Source organism: Pistacia vera, unplaced genomic scaffold, assembly GCF_008641045.1.
Source record: "Pistacia vera cultivar Batoury unplaced genomic scaffold, PisVer_v2 Contig623, whole genome shotgun sequence".
In the NCBI taxonomy this organism is placed as follows: Eukaryota; Viridiplantae; Streptophyta; class Magnoliopsida; order Sapindales; family Anacardiaceae; genus Pistacia; species Pistacia vera.
This window is the reverse complement of record NW_022196472.1, coordinates 24,714-44,647: the sequence shown is the minus strand read 5'-3', so window position 1 is coordinate 44,647 and position 19,934 is coordinate 24,714. Positions and strand designations below refer to the sequence as shown.

At 34.7% G+C, this 19,934-nt stretch overlaps 5 protein-coding genes across 7 annotated transcripts; 2 read left to right on the top strand and 3 right to left on the bottom strand.

Moving 5' to 3' along the window:
* Positions 1 to 5,864: 5,864 nt before the first annotated feature.
* Positions 5,865 to 6,528, bottom strand: LOC116110994 (CST complex subunit STN1). Its single transcript, XM_031397201.1, has one exon. The coding sequence runs from the start codon at positions 6,461 to 6,463 to the stop codon at positions 5,966 to 5,968; it is 498 nt and encodes a 165-aa protein (XP_031253061.1). The 5' UTR covers positions 6,464 to 6,528; the 3' UTR covers positions 5,865 to 5,965.
* Positions 6,529 to 7,330: 802 nt separating this feature from the next.
* Positions 7,331 to 11,284, bottom strand: LOC116110998 (EKC/KEOPS complex subunit TP53RK). Of its 2 annotated transcripts, none has more exons than XM_031397205.1 (7): positions 11,153 to 11,284; positions 9,057 to 9,177; positions 8,724 to 8,837; positions 8,339 to 8,617; positions 8,141 to 8,254; positions 7,727 to 7,799; positions 7,331 to 7,619 (listed from the first exon to the last, which is right to left on the bottom strand). In XM_031397205.1, exons 2-7 carry the CDS (start codon positions 9,117 to 9,119, stop codon positions 7,582 to 7,584), a joined length of 681 nt encoding a protein of 226 aa, XP_031253065.1. In that variant the 5' UTR covers positions 9,120 to 9,177; positions 11,153 to 11,284; the 3' UTR covers positions 7,331 to 7,581. The 2 variants fall into 2 exon arrangements, with proteins under 2 accessions (XP_031253065.1, XP_031253066.1); XM_031397206.1 differs by having other exon boundaries at positions 9,057 to 9,143.
* Positions 11,285 to 11,423: 139 nt separating this feature from the next.
* On the top strand, positions 11,424 to 13,088 carry LOC116111032 (protein FAM133-like). 2 transcript variants are annotated; one of them, XM_031397238.1, is made up of 2 exons: positions 11,424 to 11,631; positions 12,518 to 13,088. In XM_031397238.1, the coding sequence occupies exons 1-2, from the start codon at positions 11,526 to 11,528 to the stop codon at positions 12,898 to 12,900; spliced, it is 489 nt and encodes a 162-aa protein (XP_031253098.1). In that variant the 5' UTR covers positions 11,424 to 11,525; the 3' UTR covers positions 12,901 to 13,088. The 2 variants fall into 2 exon arrangements, with proteins under 2 accessions (XP_031253098.1, XP_031253100.1); XM_031397240.1 differs by having other exon boundaries at positions 11,481 to 11,631; positions 12,504 to 13,088.
* A 589-nt stretch (positions 13,089 to 13,677) lies between these two features.
* LOC116111035 lies at positions 13,678 to 14,791 on the top strand. The gene has a single exon (XM_031397245.1). The coding sequence runs from the start codon at positions 14,211 to 14,213 to the stop codon at positions 14,601 to 14,603; it is 393 nt and encodes a 130-aa protein (XP_031253105.1). The 5' UTR covers positions 13,678 to 14,210; the 3' UTR covers positions 14,604 to 14,791.
* Positions 14,792 to 15,453: 662 nt separating this feature from the next.
* On the bottom strand, positions 15,454 to 19,886 carry LOC116111025 (homocysteine S-methyltransferase 2-like). Its single transcript, XM_031397230.1, has 7 exons — positions 19,035 to 19,886; positions 18,781 to 18,837; positions 18,466 to 18,695; positions 17,841 to 17,970; positions 17,172 to 17,375; positions 16,857 to 16,928; positions 15,454 to 15,959 (listed from the first exon to the last, which is right to left on the bottom strand). Exons 1-7 carry the CDS (start codon positions 19,188 to 19,190, stop codon positions 15,783 to 15,785), a joined length of 1,026 nt encoding a protein of 341 aa, XP_031253090.1. The 5' UTR covers positions 19,191 to 19,886; the 3' UTR covers positions 15,454 to 15,782.
* Positions 19,887 to 19,934: the final 48 nt, after the last annotated feature.

Below are 19,934 nucleotides of genomic sequence, written 5' to 3'. Positions count from 1 at the left end.
GAAAGAAAAAGAGAGAGAGAGATGTTACAGATGTATGTATAAATCTTTAACAAAAATAAAAAAATAAAAAAAAAATAAAACCTCGTTCTGGGTACACTACACAGGAAAGTATCGAATTTGAAGAGAATAAAGTGAAGGAGAGTAGCAAACTAATAAGACCTCTCGAGGCTTTTTAGTTTTTACCCCAAGTTCAAGGCCAAACGCCAAAGGAAAAGGAACCCAATACAAATACAAAGCTTTGAGTTGAGCCTAAACATATTGAATGGACAATAAAAATGAAAACTTTCGTTTACTTAATACTACTACTTCTCACCCACCCACACCCAACTCTGGATCCATTCTCTCTCTTTCTCTATCTCTATAAATTATAATCATCTATTTTTATTTATTTATAATATTTATATTTTATATTCCACTTTGGCTTCTCTAAAGTTGTTTGCTTCTTTCTCTGCCTGAAGCTGAGGTCTCTGTACATGGTCAGCAAAGTCTTATGCCTAGCAGTACTACATTAGTCCATTTGGTCTTCAATCAGTGAAAGCAACAGGTAAAGAAGTAAGAAACAAATATATAAAAAGCTTTTTGTATTGTATCCTTTTTTTTTTTAAATATCTTCATTGGAAAATAAAAAGTATAAAAAAATAAATGAAAATCAAACATTGTTTTCCATTTTTAACAGATTGTTCTCATTGATCTTGTAGAGAATGTGGGTATGTTTGCATCTCTGTAGGGTAATGTGCTAAAAGAACAATTCTTTTCATTTGTGTGTGTGTGTGTGTGTTAAGACTGTTCCTTCAAAGTGGGTTTTTGGGGTTTGAAACAATAGGTTTATAGGGTTGAAGAGAGTGTGATTTGATTCTTCTCTTCTTCTCCTTGTTGGAGTTTGGGAAATTTGTTTAATTAATCAACAAGTTTTAAACTTCAACAAAATACAAGCAATGAATCTCCTCAAAACATTCATTTTTGCTGCTTTTTAGCAGTCAAAATGGCCAGTCTTCAATCCAATTTTGAGGCCCTTTTGACTCAATCTAGACTTGTATCTTCAAGCAACAAGGAAAAAACCCAAAATTTAACATAAATGTAGGATCTTGTTAAGCCATTGAAGGTCCCCAGTTTGAGCAACCGCCCACGCCACGCCACCTCCTGGGGTTTCGAGTAAGGATCTAATACGCTAGTAAAGATTAAACTAATCTTTAGTTAAAAACAAAAGTAAATTATTTTCTTGGTTTAAGTTTTTATCAAAGCATGATTTTGGAATTGAATATTATTAATATCAATACACATGCCGCATGTGGGAGACTGTGTTTGCTTCTCTAAACTAGGCAATCAAATAGTTTTTAATTATTTAATTAATCAAAAGATTAAATTAAGTAGTAATTTGACAGCCAAACACTCCAAAGGAACCCTAAAGTCTTCTTCTTCTTCTTCTTGTTATTCCAAATGGAAATCCTCCTCACAAACGCCATGAAAATAAAAATTAAAAAATATTGAAGCTATTGGTGATTGTTAAATGGTGAAGGTTCTGCTAAAATTATAGCCTCCGTTGGTCCCATTTGTAGGCTATCAAATTAACCTGTGGTGGTCAAGCCAAAAGCTTTGTTTTTAATTTCTATCAATAACGTGGCTGCCACCTCCTCCCCCATTTGCCATCAGAAGAAAAGAGTCTTTAAACTAATATTTTTCACACCCCCCCTAAGGCTTAGGGAAAGACTAGTAAACCCCAAGTTCTCGATAACTAACATTATCATCCCTGTCATCAGTGTCATGTAATGAGTAAGGATCAAACATTTATCACACGGTGTAACTTATTTCGATATTCTATCAAATGGCAATACAGAGCTCCACCGTTAATAGTTGATAAATAAAAAGAGTTTCTCAATACACATATAAGCACATCAATAAGTTGAACGATTAAGCATCGACGTTATATAAACAAGTCGCCATAAAGCCAACATAATGTTAGTAATTCAATACCAATGTAAGTCATTTACAATTAAAAACGATAAAATATATGAAGGTTAGAGATGGTTAGAGTTAAATGAATATTAATGGATGGTAACATTTAGGGTGTCAATGTTAGTTTCTAAAGTATGGATGAGTTTGACGACTTTTGACTAAACCTCAAGGGTGACAATAATATCGCAATTAATTAATTTAAGCAAAGGTAGTGGTTTGGTGGATGTGGTTTGGGATGTTTGCTTAACTCTCATACGAAGTGGATTTGTTTGTTTCTCCTATGCATAGTTATCAAATCACGTATCGATATCGAAAACCTGATTTTTTGAATTGTGTATCACGTATCGTATCGTAAGATACATTTTTTTTAAAGAGATGTGGTTTGGGATGTTTGCTTAACTCTCATACAAAGTGGATTTGTTTGTTTCTCTTATGCATAGTTATCAAATCACGTATCGTACTGTATATCGAAAACCTGATTTTTCGAATCGTGTATCACGTATCGTATCGTAAGATACATTTTTTTTTTTTAAAAAATTTCTAAAAATTAATATAATTCCCAAGATTAATTAACAAATTTTGTGATATTATTGGCTTTAAATTATAGTTTTACATAATCAAATTTATTTACAAAATTAAGAATTTATATCATTTACAAGATTAATGTCAATATCTATATCTCCACTTATGTTATTATTATCATGCAAAATAGACAACGCATTTTCCTCTTCACTTTCTCCATGCAAAATAGGTAAATTCGGGTGGGTTTTAATGAACTGGGTTGGATGACCCGAATTCAACCCGATCTATTTCAACCCACCCCGAAAATTAAAGGTCCAAATTAATAAAGTCATATCGATATTTTTAAGGATACGTATCATATCGTAGGATACATATCAACGTATTAAAAAGTTTATGATACATTCTCTGATATGTATCGTTGGCGACCAATATCAAATTGTATTATAGGATACTAATAACCATGCTCCTATGTAGTATGTCTAAAAAATAATCCTTGAGACTTTGGCCGGTATTGGAAACAAACAGATGTTGAATATAACATAAAAAAGAGCAAAAATAAAGGATGTGATTTGTAAGAGATATCACAAAATCTTGAAGAAATTTGACATGGGCAGCAAAATCATGAATAATAAAGTTTCAGCAATGGGTATGGGTCCAATTGGGGGCAGGAGCAAGTTTAGATTCATTCAAGAATATAGTTATGATTCTCCAATCTTTCTTACATCCTCCTCTATCAAACTGCCACGTGTCTACTAAAGTACAATAAATCAGCCGTCAAAATTATACAAATAATTTACTCAAAAATGGATCTCAAAAATCATAACCCTAACCCTAATTATACAGCATCCATCCATTCACGTGCATGCTTCCTTGTGATTCCTCAAAAATTCCAGAAAATTACAAATAAATATAAAAATTTCTCAGAACAATTAATTAAAAAATAAAAAATAAAACAACGGGTTGTGTTCAAAATTAAATTTTGAGATAAGAGCAAGGAGGCAGTCAAAGGATCATCTTTAATTTGTACTTTGGGTTTCGGCAAAGTATCTTCTCTCAGATAGACCATTTTAATTTTCTTTTTTACTTTTTCAGCCTTCTAACCAAGCTGACCTCTTCTTTCTCTTCTCTTAAAACGTTTTACGCTGTCGTTTTGGACTTTTTTTGTTTTTCTAATAAATTTTAATGGGGTTTTTTTTTTCTTCTTCTTTTGTCGTTTTCTTTAACTCTTTATTACCAAAAAGAGGAGTAATTTTATTTTCCAAGGCAAAAACTCTGTTTCTTGCGTACTTGATGATGTAGACTTCAACTTCTTTCTCTTTCATTTTTTTCACAATTTTTATACGTATACAATACAAAGCTGTCATGTATGAGCCAAACTTGAAGGGAAATAAGTCAATAACACACCCCGAGTAAGTAAGTTGACCATTTCAAAGCCGTCCGATGAATACAAATGTCTTTCTTCAATTATAGACCCTTTAATTTACTTATAAGTCTCCATATGGAGAGTACGATTGAGATTTTAAGTTAATTAATTAAAAAAATAAGTGACAATAATGTCATGGACCCATTTCCAAATGAAGTTAGAAAAATAATAATATATGATTTTGGTACACAAAAACCCACGAGGGAAAAAAGCAGGATGAGAAAGGAAATAGATGATAAGACTTTGATCATTTTGATGTGAAGGTTTTCACTTTGGGTAGAAATTGAAATCTGAAATTGAAATCAATGGTTTTTAACTTCAGTTATGGCTTCAAATTATTCAATTGCTTGCTTTCATTGACCTGCACAACGATCTTGTCACTCACTTTGTTGCCTTCAATCTTCTCCCTTTATGGTGCCCATCAAATCATATATTCATATGGGCAAAATCTCAGTCTATTTATTTACTTATTTTACAACTGGCTTGCTCTTTTTCAATTTGAAATTAAATTTGTAATTGAAGTACTGTCAAACATGTCTTCCTCTATAGGATAAGCAATAATTTGAACAAGTACTTAGTTGTTGAGCTGGTTGTACCTACTCAAGGCAATAAATTGAATGTTCATGTTATAATTTAATGCAATAAATGAAACATACACAAAAAATTGATAGTTCTTAATCAAATGCAGCCTTAATTAGTTTTGTATTAAGAAGAAGATCAAGTACTTTAAACCATGAGAGACCATTTCTAGAAACAAGATTTAATAAACAGGAATTACAGACAAAATATTTACTGCAAGGACCATGGCAAAACCCAGATGTTGATATGACATTATAAAATCATAATGCATAAAAAACTACATCTCTTCACAATATATTGGATACCAGGTCATTTTTCGGGACCCTTGGACACGGTTTTGACATTTAATCATCCCATGTTAAATTTGATCTAAGGTGTTGCAGTGAAACATATGTTCTTCATTCTTCAAGCATTCATTTCAATTGCAATGTCTTACAGACCTTGCTTGTCTTTCTAAAGCAAAAATGATGCAAGTTCGCGAAGAATTTGCAAACTCTCTTCAACTCTCCTAATACTAATCTTTTAGCTTTAAGAAATGATTTGGGAATTAAAATAAATCTATCTTGATGTTGGATAAGATCATAAGAAAGAACAAAAGCTACTGTAATCAGCTATTAAAGAAAACTTGGTGGGATATAGCTTTCACTGTGAACTGATTCAATGACAGTGAAAGGGCATCTAGTTTACATATACTTAATAAAAGGTTGGTTACCCCATGCTCAGAATACTTAATATCTCCGTATCAAAATAAACATCTCTCTACTCACCACACTCTTAATAATGGGTTACAATGTGCATCAAAAAGAAGACCTTGAGCTAAAAACAAATAAGTGGTTGCTATAATTTTGCATTCAACATCAAAGTATCTACAATTCCTAACACCATTAATGCATAGAGAAATTTAAATCAGCAATGAAGGAGGACCAGTTATACCTTCGCAACATGATTGCCGACTTGACCATCATTATGAGTATGAGCTCAGCAACAAAGAATACAATTCTCAAATTCCCAACTCTGCCAAACTCAACTTATTGCAATCATCACCAACTATTAATTTGTAACGACTTGTTTCAGCTTTGCATTTCTTCAAAACTTAATATAGAGCAAAGACTTGCAAACTAATAGCTACAATAATCCATTAACCCAGAATTTTAGAGCAGAAATGGTACCTAACATGTTAAGTTTCTGCCCAATTCACACAACTGGCTCCCTTAACTTCTACTATCAATTTTTTAGAAAGTAACAGAAAAATCATTAAGGAACAAACAATTAGACATTGTGTAAATCTCTAAATTGCACACAACAAATGAAAGTTAAAGAACAAGCCTCCATATCATTCTAAAATTAACTCTAAAAATTGATTCTTCTGCACAGCTTAGAGATGATTTCCATATTTTAATTAAAAATTAGCATTTTAATTTTCTAATCTGTTCGTTTAAAGCATTAACAATGCTCGATTGAACAACAAAAAACTAAAAAATTATTAATTTAATTTAAATTACTCACAACATCATAACATTTTCGCGCCAACCTCACGCAATCCAACCAATGAAGGACCTCCACGTTGGGGTCTTTCTCAATCACAATATCAGAAACTGTAACCTGCACCTCACCTCTATAGCTACCAATCTTCCCTCGCAATCTACAGACGACACCAATTTTAATCTGCGCGGCAAAGCCAGCGGCCAGGTTGGCAATTAATCGAACAGTTGGTGGGTCCCGGCGCGAGAAATACGGAGAGTTGAGATGGTTGAGCCAGAGGAGGCAGGGGACGGATCCGGTGCCGTCATCGATGGTGAATTTAAGGAATTTGTTAGGTTTGTAGTCACGTGAGGTGATTGTGCCGAGGATTTCGACACGTGAGAGGAGGAGTTTTCCCAAACGAGAGAAGGTGGTTGGGTCCGGCGTGGGAGTGAGAGAGAGGAGATCGAAAGCCAGCAGCTTTACGTGCGTGTTTTGGAGCGATTTTGGTGGTGAATGTTCCATTGGAGAAGAGACTGGTTATCGTTTTGAGTAAATTAAGGAAGAAAGTTTTGAAACGAACAAGATTGGATAATATGGCGGGAAAATTGGGGGCTACTTAGAAAATATGTGGGGTTTATTTAGATTTTTTTTTTTTTTTCAGTATCTGAAATGGAATAAATTTGTAAATATAAACCTCTTATCTTAAGATTTATGTTTTTTATCTCAGAAAAAAAAAAATATATATATATACATATATATATATAAAATGTCTTTTTAATATTAGATTTAACCTTATTATGAAAGGATAATTTTCCTAACCTGTCTTATTATTGCGCCTTGCCACCTTCAATGGACCAGTGGTGTTATCAATAAGGCATGTTTCCTCACGTGCCATCATGTGGGTGCACAGGACTGGAGGAATGGCTAAGTTGAAGAAGAGTGATACAAATAGATGGAACATGAAAACAAGGACCATGTATTTGATTGTTACAGTACAACCAATTCTAGGTTCCATGAATCAACGGTCAGTCCTTTCCAACGAAAAGATTTCAGAGTCATTCAGTAAATTTCATAAATTTTAATTACAAGGCTGTTCTTGTATCACATTTATGCAGTTATGTCCAACCAAGGCTGAACAAAACACTGATATTAATACATAAAATCATAATCAGCGGACCAAAGGTTCAAAACATACATAACTTGATAACTAAAAAGTGGTAATAAATTACCGCAACATAACACTAATTGGTCACTATGGGCATCTCTTCATCTTACCATAGTACATGATTGAAGAATGAAGAAGGCTCATCCAACCATGGTGCGTTTTCGACCCCTTTGACGCACTGTGAGAAATCGTGATGCAATTAGAAAACANGAAAAGATTTCAGAGTCATTCAGTAAATTTCATAAATTTTAATTACAAGGCTGTTCTTGTATCACATATATGCAGTTATGTCCAACCAAGGCTGAACATAACACTGATATTAATACATTAAATCATAATCAGCGGACCAAAGGTTCAAAACATACATAACTTGATAACTAAAAAGTGGTAATAAATTACCGCAACATAACACTAATTGGTCACTATGGGCATCTCTTCATCTTACCATAGTACATGATTGAAGAATGAAGAAGGCTCATCCAACCATGGTGCGTTTTCGACCCCTTTGACGCACTGTGAGAAATCGTGATGCAATTAGAAAACAATAAATGAGATAAATATAACAAAACACAACTCCTAATCAAACGTGGGAAAAAACCAGCTGCAGAAAAGAATTGCACCTTGGGCGAGCTTGTTCATTGTGGATGACCACTGCTTTGAGGACTTCCTATAGGCGGCAATTATTCGATCCATCTACATGTACATAAACAAGTGATGAGACCAATTTCTACTTTGCATTATTCTGTTTTGTTCCGATAAAAAATTATTTCTCATCTTAAAAAACCAAACATGTAATGAATTTTACAGTACTGTTATAATAAGTTCATAATTATCAACCCGTTTTCAGAATCTTCATTAACTAACTTCCATATCTTTAGGTCCAAAATCAATAAGAATATGAAATATAAAATACAATTATTCCTTTTCCGTTCTAAAATTTTTACAAAGTTCTTAACCTAATGTCTTCTGGGACAAAACAGACATACAGATATGAATTTACACTTGATTGAACTAAACTGATCCAACAGGCTTACCACATTGCCACATGAAGAATGCATTGAAACCAAGGCTCTCTCAAGTACATATAAATCAACAGCTTTGTCTTCCGGAAGGGTTGATGTGAAGCTCAGACCAAAGTCAATCAGGACCTGACCAAAGATATTTGTGGTTGAAAAGCAGTTCATAATATTAGCGAAAGGACGGAGAATATAAAAGAATCAGAGGAAACTGACCAGCTGGTTTGTACCGTTCCTAATTAACATGTTTGATGTGGTCAAGTCGCCATGAATGAGACCACCATCATGTAATTTAGCAATTGCAACACCAATCTGCACTGCAATATCATCCAACCGCTCTTCCACAATACCGTGCAACCCAAATTCAAGGAATAAATCTTTAACGGAAGGGCCTTCCACATACTCAAATGTCAGGGTATGCTGCACAGGGTCCACAGCATACAGCACTGGAGTTGAAACCCCAAGTCGTCTTGCTTTTGTCATGCACCTAGACTCCTGCTCCAGAATGTATATTATGAAAGAAGTTAGACAAACAGCAATATATCCAATCATTACAATATAGAAATTAATAATAGTAGAACAGCCCATCTAAGGAGCTCACAGCATTGAGGCGCTTGAGAGTAAGTTTTGAATCCAAAGAGGGGTGCCTGTATTTCTTTGAGAAGCGTTCCTTCACAATAGACCTCCTTCCCACAAATGTTGATTCAAAAACTCTCTGAATGAGAATACACATATCAACAAGGGCAAAAAAAGAATTCTGCAGCTCAAAATGACATTTATTTTAGCTGCATGGAAAACTGCAAAGAATCAGGCCAGCTGCCAGCTATTCCACTTGTATACAATGTAAGCCTCATAAAGCATGGCAGAGCTTAAGTCCAATTCCTTTGCAGATCCCAAACCAGGCTATTAGATGGCAATTAGTATTGTGACTTACAGCTTCAGCTCCTTGCTTAATCAGAATGAGGGAACTATCTTCATTATTAGCCGTAACTTCCATAGTGGAAATCTTGCTAACACTTAACTGTTGTCAAAGTACTACGTTCAAATGGAAGCACCTGATGGAAATTATACAGTATAATATATAAATGTATGCCAAATGTCAAGTCAAGTTAATTCAACAAGGACCAGTTTGAATGACATTTCTGAGTTCCAACTATCAGAAGCAAATACAGAGAGAACAAGGAGAGATTAAAACACTACCCACAGTCAATACTATCCAATTTCATATCATAGTTACAAACCAGAAAACGAGAAAAAAAAGGGTGGAAAGAAGGATTGGATTTGTGAAGTACACCGAGATTTGAAGAGCCAAAGCAGATAACTATAGAAAAAACAAGACGTATAGGATGACTATACAGTCAATTTCAGCTCTAATATCACAAAAAAATTTGTCAAACTACTTGGAGCATCGACAATAATGAATGATTCTTGAGAGAGGCAAAAACAAAAAAAAAAATCTCTTACCTTGTGTTTCACTGAACAAAAGTAAAGAGAGAATTGAGTTGGTTTAGTTCAAAACTTGGATAGCCCAATTTTTATATTTTAAGCTCAACCTATTTTACAAATTCCATATTTGGATTTTAAACCCAATTTATTGTAAATAATTAAAATTTGTCTTCTATAATTTCATCTACCACCCAAAATAATGTGCTACATGTAGTTTCATGAGATTTGTCTTCTTAGATTGATATCCTTCAGCTAAGAAATTGATGTTCATGTCACATGATTCTTTTACACCTATAATTAAAACAACAATTTCGCTAATATTTCTGAGGTTTCTTTTACAAGTTCTAACACTGATATGTTACAGTTATTACCATTGCTTGATCCCAATTTTGTGTTGGAAACTCTAATTGTCTTTAATTTGACAACGATATACCAGATCACACTAGCCCAATCAAAAGTAAAGATAACCTTTTATGGATAATTATTACCTAATTCATACAACTGAGGTTACCGATAAGTCTGAGATCTACCCCGCCCCCAAACTTTACCACACAAGCTAAAGCTCAATCCAGTCGTTGCACTAACAGTTATTCTGGAACAGTTCTTCACAACCATTAATCCTCACTGTAACATCAAATGGTTTGTAGTTCTCATCAAACCCACTAACAACCAATCCTAATCCATCATAGTTTCATATCACTAAGACAATGCAACCGCCAATGCAATGATAATGCACATCCATAAAACAGCATATACAATTATAAGTCAAACAACATACAAGTCACAAACTAATCCAATAACAAGAGATAGAACCACAACCCATTTAAACAGCATATTCACGTTAAAATTACCAAATGAAGAACAAATAAAAGAAAAAAGTCTCAAGCATTTTCACAAATACGTTGAACAAAACAAACAACTTACACAAAAAATTTGGGCACCCTCAAAATCCAACAACCCAATAATGATTAAATCTGTTTCAAACAAAGATTTAAAGCACAAATCCTCTGTGCTTCTATAATTTCACAGCCAAAACTTCAATAATTCCGTGCAAGAGAGTTGGAAAGCCAACCGTGGAGATGACAGTAGATAGATATTTTAATGAAAACTAAAAATGCAAACTTGAACTTTGAGCGTTTCCTCTTTAGTTTCTATAACGGTATGCTGTTTTGCGTTTAACGTGTAGAGTCTTAAGTTCATGTATTCTTTTCGTTTACCCGCTCAGGTGAGTCGGGTTGTGTTCGGGTCAAACCCCGCGGATAACCAACCCAACTGGTCGTCTTGCCAAGTCTACAGGGACTGGATTGGGACAGAGTAACCTCAAAAACCATTTGAGATAAAACTACTTTTCAAAAACCCTCATCAAAACGGAGAAATGAACATGCAAACACTAATTTATTACACAAACCATCACAACAAAACTCAACTCTAACTTCAGTTGCATTTTTATTTTCCCGCTTATTACAGACGAAAAAAAAGTGGACAAAAATTATCAATATCATATTTCGGTCGAGGGCAATTTCAAAAAAAAAAAAAAAACTAAAGTAAACAAGAGCAGTCATTGACAAGAAGAGATATGTTAACCTGTGTTTGGCTAGAAACGGAGGAAAGTAAGAGAGGGCCTCCACTGGCCGCTACTGATTTGCACGAACTCAGAGACTAAGAGGAGCACACACTGGACGAAATTTTGGAGTCAAAAACCCTTTCTTTTTTCACTTCAATTTTGTCCGTTATTTTTAGTTTGTGATTGAGCTAAACGATGTCGTATTTGTCCTAAAATTATGAATGAAACGTTGCCGTTTAGTGTAAGTTAAAAGTTTAAATAAAATATAATTAAATGGGTATCGTTTTTTGTTCAGTTCTTCTGGCTCTGCATTGCAAACCCTAACCGGCTAACCCTCCTTGGGGTCAAATTGGAGTCTAGAATCTAAATCTGCTGTTTAATTTGCAGTATAAGATGAAGAGAGCGTGGAGCGATAAGGATGATGATTCTTCATCATCGTCAGACTCAGATGCTGAATCTGACGACAGTGTTGGCAAGCGAAAGAAAAAAACTTCTCAAGGTTTTGTTTTTATTTCTTTTTTTTTTTTTTTTTTTTGCTGTAAAGTAATACTTCTTTGACATTTGATTGGGATTTAATTATAAATTCATCTAATCAGTCCTGAGGATTCAACAACGTATATGTAATTGGCTGCATTGCATGAGGGTTGTTCATAGCTAATGAGAAGCATTCTGAAGTAAATTGAACGATTTATGTCCTCAAAGTATTCTTATTATGTAAATTGAAGTGTTTGTTAGCTTATAAAGACTTTTGAATTTATTATCAGACTCTTGTTGAAAGTTGGTGATTTGATCATTTGTTTTATTGGATTAATCCTTTGTGTTACGACGGACTCTTTTTACGGTTGTTTGTGCTTGACCTTAAATACAAGAATATTTAAATGGTTCTATCTGTTTAGTTATGGATGATTTTTCATTGTCAGTGGAAAATTATCGTCTAACTAGCTGCGTCAATGGACAGATATTGTATGTGAATAAAGTTTTGATGGGAGATAGATTGGGAAGTAGCATCTATAACTATGTTAAAATTAGTTGGTAAATACTTTAATACCTGGAGATTAATAATTTATACGGTCTTTGACTGTCTTCAAGAGTTGGAATTTTAGAATCTTGAATTCGTGAGGAGAAAAACTGTTGGAATCTATTTATACAAAAGATAAAGTGTGCACTCTTGAATGATTGTATGGTAATGTCTGTGTTTTCTTTGTTTGACTTGTTAATGGTGTATATATCATATAATTCCCATTTATATGTAACTTGATGTTGGATGAAGAAGGCTCACAGAGCAGGATTGGTGTAATTGTGGATCTTTTGCTATCTTTCTTGTTACCTTGCTCCTTCACAAGCACTTTTTGTATGTTTACGTATTTTCAGCTGCATGTTGACAGTTAATTCTGGAAGGAAAAAGAGTGGTGTTGACTTTGAAGCATTGAAGCGATTTGGATACAGAGGTGGACTATCAGTTCTAAAAGTGCCCCCACCAAAAGAAGATGAGAAACAAGATTGGTCTTGGTCTACTGGCAGAGAACATTGTGAAGTTAAGAAATATGAGGAATCCTCTGAAGAACAACATAAAACAAGAGCTGGAGTGCTGGATGAAGCGCAGCTGACAAATGTACAAACTCAGAAAGAGGAGAAGAAGAATCTTTCTTTTTCCCAGAAGGAGAAGAGGAAAAGAGAGCTTGGTCAGGCTAGTAGGGGGAAGAGTTATGTGGAAGAAGAGAAGAGGTTGTTAAGAGAAAGTGGTATTTATTCTGGGTTTGACACATGATCCAATGCTTACAAACATATTTCCGTAGAATATAATGCGTGCAATAGCCTTATCATGAAGAACCTTTATTGCTGTAAAAAATTGTGCTGTAACCTGTAATTCACAGTTCTGAGTATTATGACTTTCACTACAAATGTGTTGCATTGCACAGATGTTAAATGAGTGACCATGAAACTAGAAACTATAAACTGACCCCTTAACATCGAATTGTTTCTGTTGTGAATTTTAAGGCGGTTTAAGTTGTGATCTTTGCTGATCTAGGATCTATTCATAAAAGAATGGCTGGCCTTATGGATTTATCTTTAGAAACTTACGGCATCAGCAAAACTCAAGACAGTTTTGTTTTTCTTAGCGTTCATTGATATATATGATACTGCAGCTACCATCTACAAAACTCAGACAGTTTTGTTTTTCTTGTTGGATATTTTGATCTATATGATACAGAAGCAGCTAGGGTTGCGAACAATTGACCGCAATTTGATCTTCAATTTTTAACTTTAATTCTGTAAATCAGAAGGGTCTTCCGGCCAGTNCTTAGGATTCAACAACGTATATGTAATTGGCTGCATTGCATGAGGGTTGTTCATAGCTAATGAGAAGCATTCTGAAGTAAATTGAACGATTTATGTCCTCAAAGTATTCTTATTATGTAAATTGAAGCGTTTGTTAGTTTATAAAGACTTTTGAATTTATTATCAGACTCTTGTTGAAAGTTGGTGATTTGATCATTTGTTTTATTGGATTAATTCTTTGTGTTACGATGGACTCTTTTTACGGTTGTTTGTGCTTGACCTTAAATACAAGAATATTTAAATGGTTTTCTCTGTTTAGTTATGGATGATTTTTCATTGTCAGTGGAAAATTATCGTCTAACTAGCTGCGTCAATGGACAGATATTGTATGTGAATAAAGTTTTGATGGGAGATAGATTGGGAAGTAGCATCTATAACTATGTTAAAATTAGTTGGTAAATACTTTAATACCTGGAGATTAATAATTTATACGGTCTTTGACTGTCTTCAAGAGTTGGAATTTTAGAATCTTGAATTCGTGAGGAGAAAAACTGTTGGAATCTATTTATACAAAAGATAAAGTGTGCACTCTTGAATGATTGTATGGTAATGTCTGTGTTTTCTTTGTTTGACTTGTTAATGGTGTATATATCATATAATTCCCATTTATATGTAACTTGATGTTGGATGAAGAAGGCTCACAGAGCAGGATTGGTGTAATTGTGGATCTTTTGCTATCTTTCTTGTTACCTTGCTCCTTCACAAGCACTTTTTGTATGTTTACGTATTTTCAGCTGCATGTTGACAGTTAATTCTGGAAGGAAAAAGAGTGGTGTTGACTTTGAAGCATTGAAGCGATTTGGATACAGAGGTGGACTATCAGTTCTAAAAGTGCCCCCACCAAAAGAAGATGAGAAACAAGATTGGTCTTGGTCTACTGGCAGAGAACATTGTGAAGTTAAGAAATATGAGGAATCCTCTGAAGAACAACATAAAACAAGAGCTGGAGTGCTGGATGAAGCGCAGCTGACAAATGTACAAACTCAGAAAGAGGAGAAGAAGAATCTTTCTTTTTCCCAGAAGGAGAAGAGGAAAAGAGAGCTTGGTCAGGCTAGTAGGGGGAAGAGTTATGTGGAAGAAGAGAAGAGGTTGTTAAGAGAAAGTGGTATTTATTCTGGGTTTGACACATGATCCAATGCTTACAAACATATTTCCGTAGAATATAATGCGTGCAATAGCCTTATCATGAAGAACCTTTATTGCTGTAAAAAATTGTGCTGTAACCTGTAATTCACAGTTCTGAGGATTATGACTTTCACTACAAATGTGTTGCATTGCACAGATGTTAAATGAGTGACCATGAAACTAGAAACTATAAACTGACCCCTTAACATCGTATTGTTTCTGTTGTGAATTTTAAGGCGGTTTAAGTTGTGATCTTTGCTGATCTAGGATCTATTCATAAAAGAATGGCTGGCCTTATGGATTTATCTTTAGAAACTTACGGCATCAGCAAAACTCAAGACAGTTTTGTTTTTCTTAGCGTTCATTGATATATATGATACTGCAGCTACCATCTACAAAACTCAGACAGTTTTGTTTTTCTTGTTGGATATTTTGATCTATATGATACAGAAGCAGCTAGGGTTGCGAACAATTGACCACAATTTGATCTTCAAATTTTAACTTTAATTCTGTAAATCAGAAGGGTCTTCCGGCCAGTTTGATCAACTGCTTGTTATAAACTTGAGTGCAGAATCAATGTTTACGGTAACCAATGTTTATATGGGCATCTTATAGACTCAGCCTCTGCAAAACAAGGAGCAGTCTCGAGAGCAAATCCAGGTTCAGAAATAGCGATTCGAACCAGTGACCTTTATTCGCTGGGATTTTATTTGGTTGTGATTTTCCAGTCACCAGTATCTTTTAGGTTCGATGAACAAGACTCTGACGGTGTGGCTACTTCAATTAAATATAGTTTTTAATGACCATTTAAATTAATTTAGATCAGGACGAAACGGACTTTGTCAAAATGGTGTGAAATAAAACAGTTCTATTAACTAGTCAAAGAAATAACAACAAAAAGGCAACTTCATTCGGAATTTGGACCAAGCATCAACTTAAAGACACTTTGACGTTTATGGGATCTCTGCTACTGTACATAAGCGATTATCGGCAAATGTTCTTCTGTAAGAGATGATACAAGTGCATTGCCCAAACCTCATCCTCAACAGCAGAAATTCAACCCAGATTTGAGCACAAGGTCTCAAGTCAGGTTCACCTTCAGCCATCACACGAACGAAAAAAACTATAAAAGGTCAAGTTATTAAAACTCCTTCTGGCTCTCGGTATGATTTATCTTTACTCTATTCACAAGCACTGTGGCTGCTGCAAGGGCACGTCAGCAGTTATATTGGCAAGGGTCCTGTATATGGCTCTGATAGTATTTGGAGTTGTTCGACAGCAACCACCCACAAGGGAAGCCCCAGCCTCGCACCATTTGCTTACATAAGAGACAAAATCTTCATCTGAAACCCCAGTATTTTGCTGCAAAAAACAATAGCAAAGTCAAGTTGGTTTGGCATGATACAATGTTAAGAACCAAAAATGAACTTCCTGCATTTTGGATTTTCAAAAGAATAGGATAATTTATAAAATTTCTTAATCAATTTAATCCCAATTATTGAAGCATCACATTCTATATTCCCTTTCCTTTTCTCACTGTTCCCCGTTGAAACAGGGTATGTAAATTTCTCACTTTAAATAATGGAAAAAACCACTCATAAAAAATTATGTTCAGAAATAAACAATTTTTTCTACTGTAGTCTGTATAGCATATAATAGAATGGCTTAAACAAAGTGATCAGTACTACATTTAGTAAGAGGAAAGATAATGGGGTATTTTCATGTGTATTGCTTTCCAAACCTAAACTTTTAACATTGACAAAGGCAATTATATTTATACCCATTCAGATAGACTATGTGATGGAGGAGGAATAGCAAAGTTTTCTCCCTAAACTATTCCCTCCTATTCTATCTCTCTAATTTTCTGTTCTTTATTTATCCCTCCTCCTACTCCTCTATCACTATAAACTTGTATTTATCCTCTGAGATCTCCTAGCCATTGTTCAAATAATTTTACATAAGTGCTCATGGCACAGGCTTCTGAAAAACGATGAGGTGTACATTTTTTTGCAACCACAGAGTATAACCATTAGATCAAAAGTCTTCAAAATAGAAATGTTTTTATTTTTAGTTACCTACTGCAATAACTATAGCGGCATCTCTCTATCTTACTTAAGAGAATGTGATGTTCAATGCATAGCACAAAATGATACCTATTAGCATAAAGTAAACCTTAACTGCCCAGCCTATCCTGACAAATTTATTTCTTAATTATTTGGGTATATAGAAACTTAACACTATCATTAAAACAGAACTTACCACCCACTCCTTCCGATCAGCATCATAAAATTCACCGCTGTTGGGATATATGAGTATCGGTTTAGTAGTAACCTGAAGGCATTATTCATGAAGTGAGTTTTCCATAAATCAGAGAGTTATACAATTAGTTAATTTATGTCCCTTAAATGACAAAATAAATTATTGTAACAAACGTGCAACTCTTTTGGCTATTAGCAATCTACAAACATGTTTAAAATTTACAACATAACAATGAAAACACTGACAAACTGAGATAAAAATTCTACTTGACTGATTATTTTTTTCAACAAAAGACCATAAGCTCAATAATTATACCTTCTTAATAGCTAAAATCAGTCCATTGATAAATCTAGGAGGTGTGCAGTTGATTCCTACAGCAACTACTTTTCTGCATGATTCAGCGATTGAGGCGCATTCAAGTAACGAATCACCGCTAACCACATTGACACCATCTTTAGAGTTAAAAGAAAACCAAGCAGGAATTTTTATGTCCTCTTCCTCTAAGAGCTCAGCATAAGCCTGAAAGAACAAAGCATAATATATGAGAATGTACCTAAAATTACAGCAAGAATAATTGTTAAGTTGGAAAATATCCTTATGGCCCTTTTACTAAAGCTTTCCACGAGTCAAGCTTTGACTCCATGAGAAATTTGCGTGTCCACTAAAGTCAATAGAATTGGACACCATAGTAGACAAATCAAGAAACTTGTGAGCCATACAGACTACAGAGAGTGAGCAGTCTAACAACAAAGAAAAAACTTAGGTATACTCCAAATACTTATATCTTTTTAGAAGTGAAGCATAGTAATGAAACCAATAACCAGAGGCTTTATAGAACAAATTTACAAGTTTCTTTTTTGGTGGATAAGATATTCAGTGACAATGATATGACAGAAGCTACCCTACATATCAATAAATATAACTTGTACAAAGAAAAAAGGAAATTAAAACATCATCTAATGACCACAAGCATGCGGCCAATACCTGAGCTTCGAGCTTATTTGGAACTGTTTCAAATGCTATTATGTCAGGACCCGATTCCACCAGGATCTGAACCCTTCTGCGGTGAAAGTCTTTCAAAGCTTCTAGTGTGATTGAATCGCCATAGTTTCCACTATGGACAGAGACAGCAACAACATAAGAAGCAGATGATTGCTGAAGTGTCAGCTCACTTTCATGAAGTTTGATTCACATAAAGGAACAGTACACAACAGAAGCCAGCAAATTTAATTTGGGATTTCATCCATGATTTAGGTCACTGGAAAAGAAATTGGCTGTATAATAGATGAACAAAGGGGCAGGTCGTAAAATGATCAGCTGCTGTCCATGTTATTCCAGCCACACACTATTTATATATAGAGTACTTTGATCCTTCAAAACACAAATTCTGGATCATGATATGATTATGCTTTAGACTAAACGGTTCACAAAAAACATACAGCACAAGAAACTCCACAAAGAACATTAACAGCGAAAAAACCAATATCCATGCAATTTACAAGAACTAGCACTTTCAAATGATATACTACTAAATTGAAGTAATACCATAAAAAATCAAGTTACAGCACATTGCTTATGACATGACTTAAGCAATCAGGCTTTAACTCACCTGTACTCAGATCCATCAGCCAAATATGCTCCATAACTTCCCACAGATGCTGCAACTAAAATTGGACGATGTTTAAGAATCCTACCTTCTCCAATGCTATCACCAGCACTTTCACTACATCTCTTATAATACATATCCCGTGCCTCACAGGCAATTTCGACACATTTTCTCAGCATGGCTTCACTTTTTTCTCTAGAGAAGCCTTTATGCTCAAAACCCTGGATGGTGGCCTGTCCAAATTAAAGTAAACCCAAATGTTAATCTCAGAAAGAGCAAGAATCACCCAAACACAGAGAGACAAAGAACTGCTAACACCTGATATGACGCTGTGATTATAATATCTGCACCAGCTTCAAGATAGTCCAGATGAACCTGCTCCGTTTAGCAAAAGAAAAGAAACCATCATCAGAACTCGATTTACTTGAATGTCACTATGTACTTGTTTAAGTTTCAAGTATCATCACAACTCAGTTGAATTCATAAATATTAAATATACACATTAAGAAAATAAGGACTAATTCTGAAAATCTAAATTTCATAAAGCAAAAAGAAGAGAAAGATAGAGGTGCCTGGCGAATGAGGTGAGGAGAAGTGAGGAGACACTTGGCGCTCCACAAGGGATCGTTGAGGTCAGCGCCGTAACGTTCGAGTTCCGTCGCAAGTCCACCATCAATCACGGCGGTTCCACCCGCTTCCCGCAGAAAATCCGTCATTAACGACGACATGGTTTCGGCGCTGCCCGACTTCTTGTTTTGGTGAGAGTTTAGTTCGATGATGATTGATGAGCAAGTAATCTAAGCGAACTTAACAAACTACAGCACTCGTGTGTCGCCACGAATGGTTCTCAATTTATAGAGACGCCATATTTTCACCATTAAATTGAAATTTATACAATAAAAAATAAAAAAGAATCTAATAAAATAACATGAAGGATGAAGACTCAACAGTAGTGCTTATGCCTTATCTCTTAGGGCTAACAGTTGTAGAGCAAATGGGCAACAAGAAGAGAATAATTGTTGAGGGGCAAATTGGAAATTGGGAAAACATTCTGCTTCCATTAGCTATACAACACCAAAATCAAATCATTCTACCATTAAAGATCTCCACATTCTCTGGAATCAGAATTCGTACACATGGGATTTGCACTTGAAAAAGAAGACATTTTTATGTTTAACTACAAATTAAAAATTCATTCTTTCTTCCATAAATGGCGAACCTGATATGCTAAACACTTGTCATCTACTCTCACATGGCTCCACTCTTTGTGGGATTCTATTTTCTTCAGATTTTCCAATCCTCCTATTCAAGTAAAGATGGACAAATCTGGATTAAGTCAATATATTTAGTGATCTCCAATCAAATCAATGAAATATGGGATCGATTAATCTGCAAAACTAGTGACAGGGGAAGGCAAAGTGTCCCGTCATTCATTGGCTTGAGATTAACTGGTTTCGTTTTATGAATTTAAT

Coding starts and splice junctions, on each gene's coding strand:
- LOC116111035 (XM_031397245.1), top strand. CDS start 14,211: ATGTTGACAGTTAATTCTGGAAGGAAAAAGAGTGGTGTTGACTTTGAA.
- LOC116111025 (XM_031397230.1), bottom strand. CDS start 19,190: ATGTCGTCGTTAATGACGGATTTTCTGCGGGAAGCGGGTGGAACCGCC. Junction 18,696..18,780: donor TAATCACAGCGTCATATCAG/GTGTTAGCAGTT, acceptor TAATTTGGACAG/GCCACCATCCAGGGTTTTGA. Junction 16,929..17,171: donor TGATTTTAGCTATTAAGAAG/GTATAATTATTG, acceptor TAATGCCTTCAG/GTTACTACTAAACCGATACT.
- LOC116110994 (XM_031397201.1), bottom strand. CDS start 6,463: ATGGAACATTCACCACCAAAATCGCTCCAAAACACGCACGTAAAGCTG.
- LOC116110998 (XM_031397205.1), bottom strand. CDS start 9,119: ATGGAAGTTACGGCTAATAATGAAGATAGTTCCCTCATTCTGATTAAG. Junction 8,618..8,723: donor CTCTCAAGCGCCTCAATGCT/GTGAGCTCCTTA, acceptor ATTCTGGAGCAG/GAGTCTAGGTGCATGACAAA. Junction 8,255..8,338: donor GGAACGGTACAAACCAGCTG/GTCAGTTTCCTC, acceptor ATCTTTGGTCAG/GTCCTGATTGACTTTGGTCT.
- LOC116111032 (XM_031397238.1), top strand. CDS start 11,526: ATGAAGAGAGCGTGGAGCGATAAGGATGATGATTCTTCATCATCGTCA. Junction 11,632..12,517: donor AAAGAAAAAAACTTCTCAAG/GTTTTGTTTTTA, acceptor GCATGTTGACAG/TTAATTCTGGAAGGAAAAAG.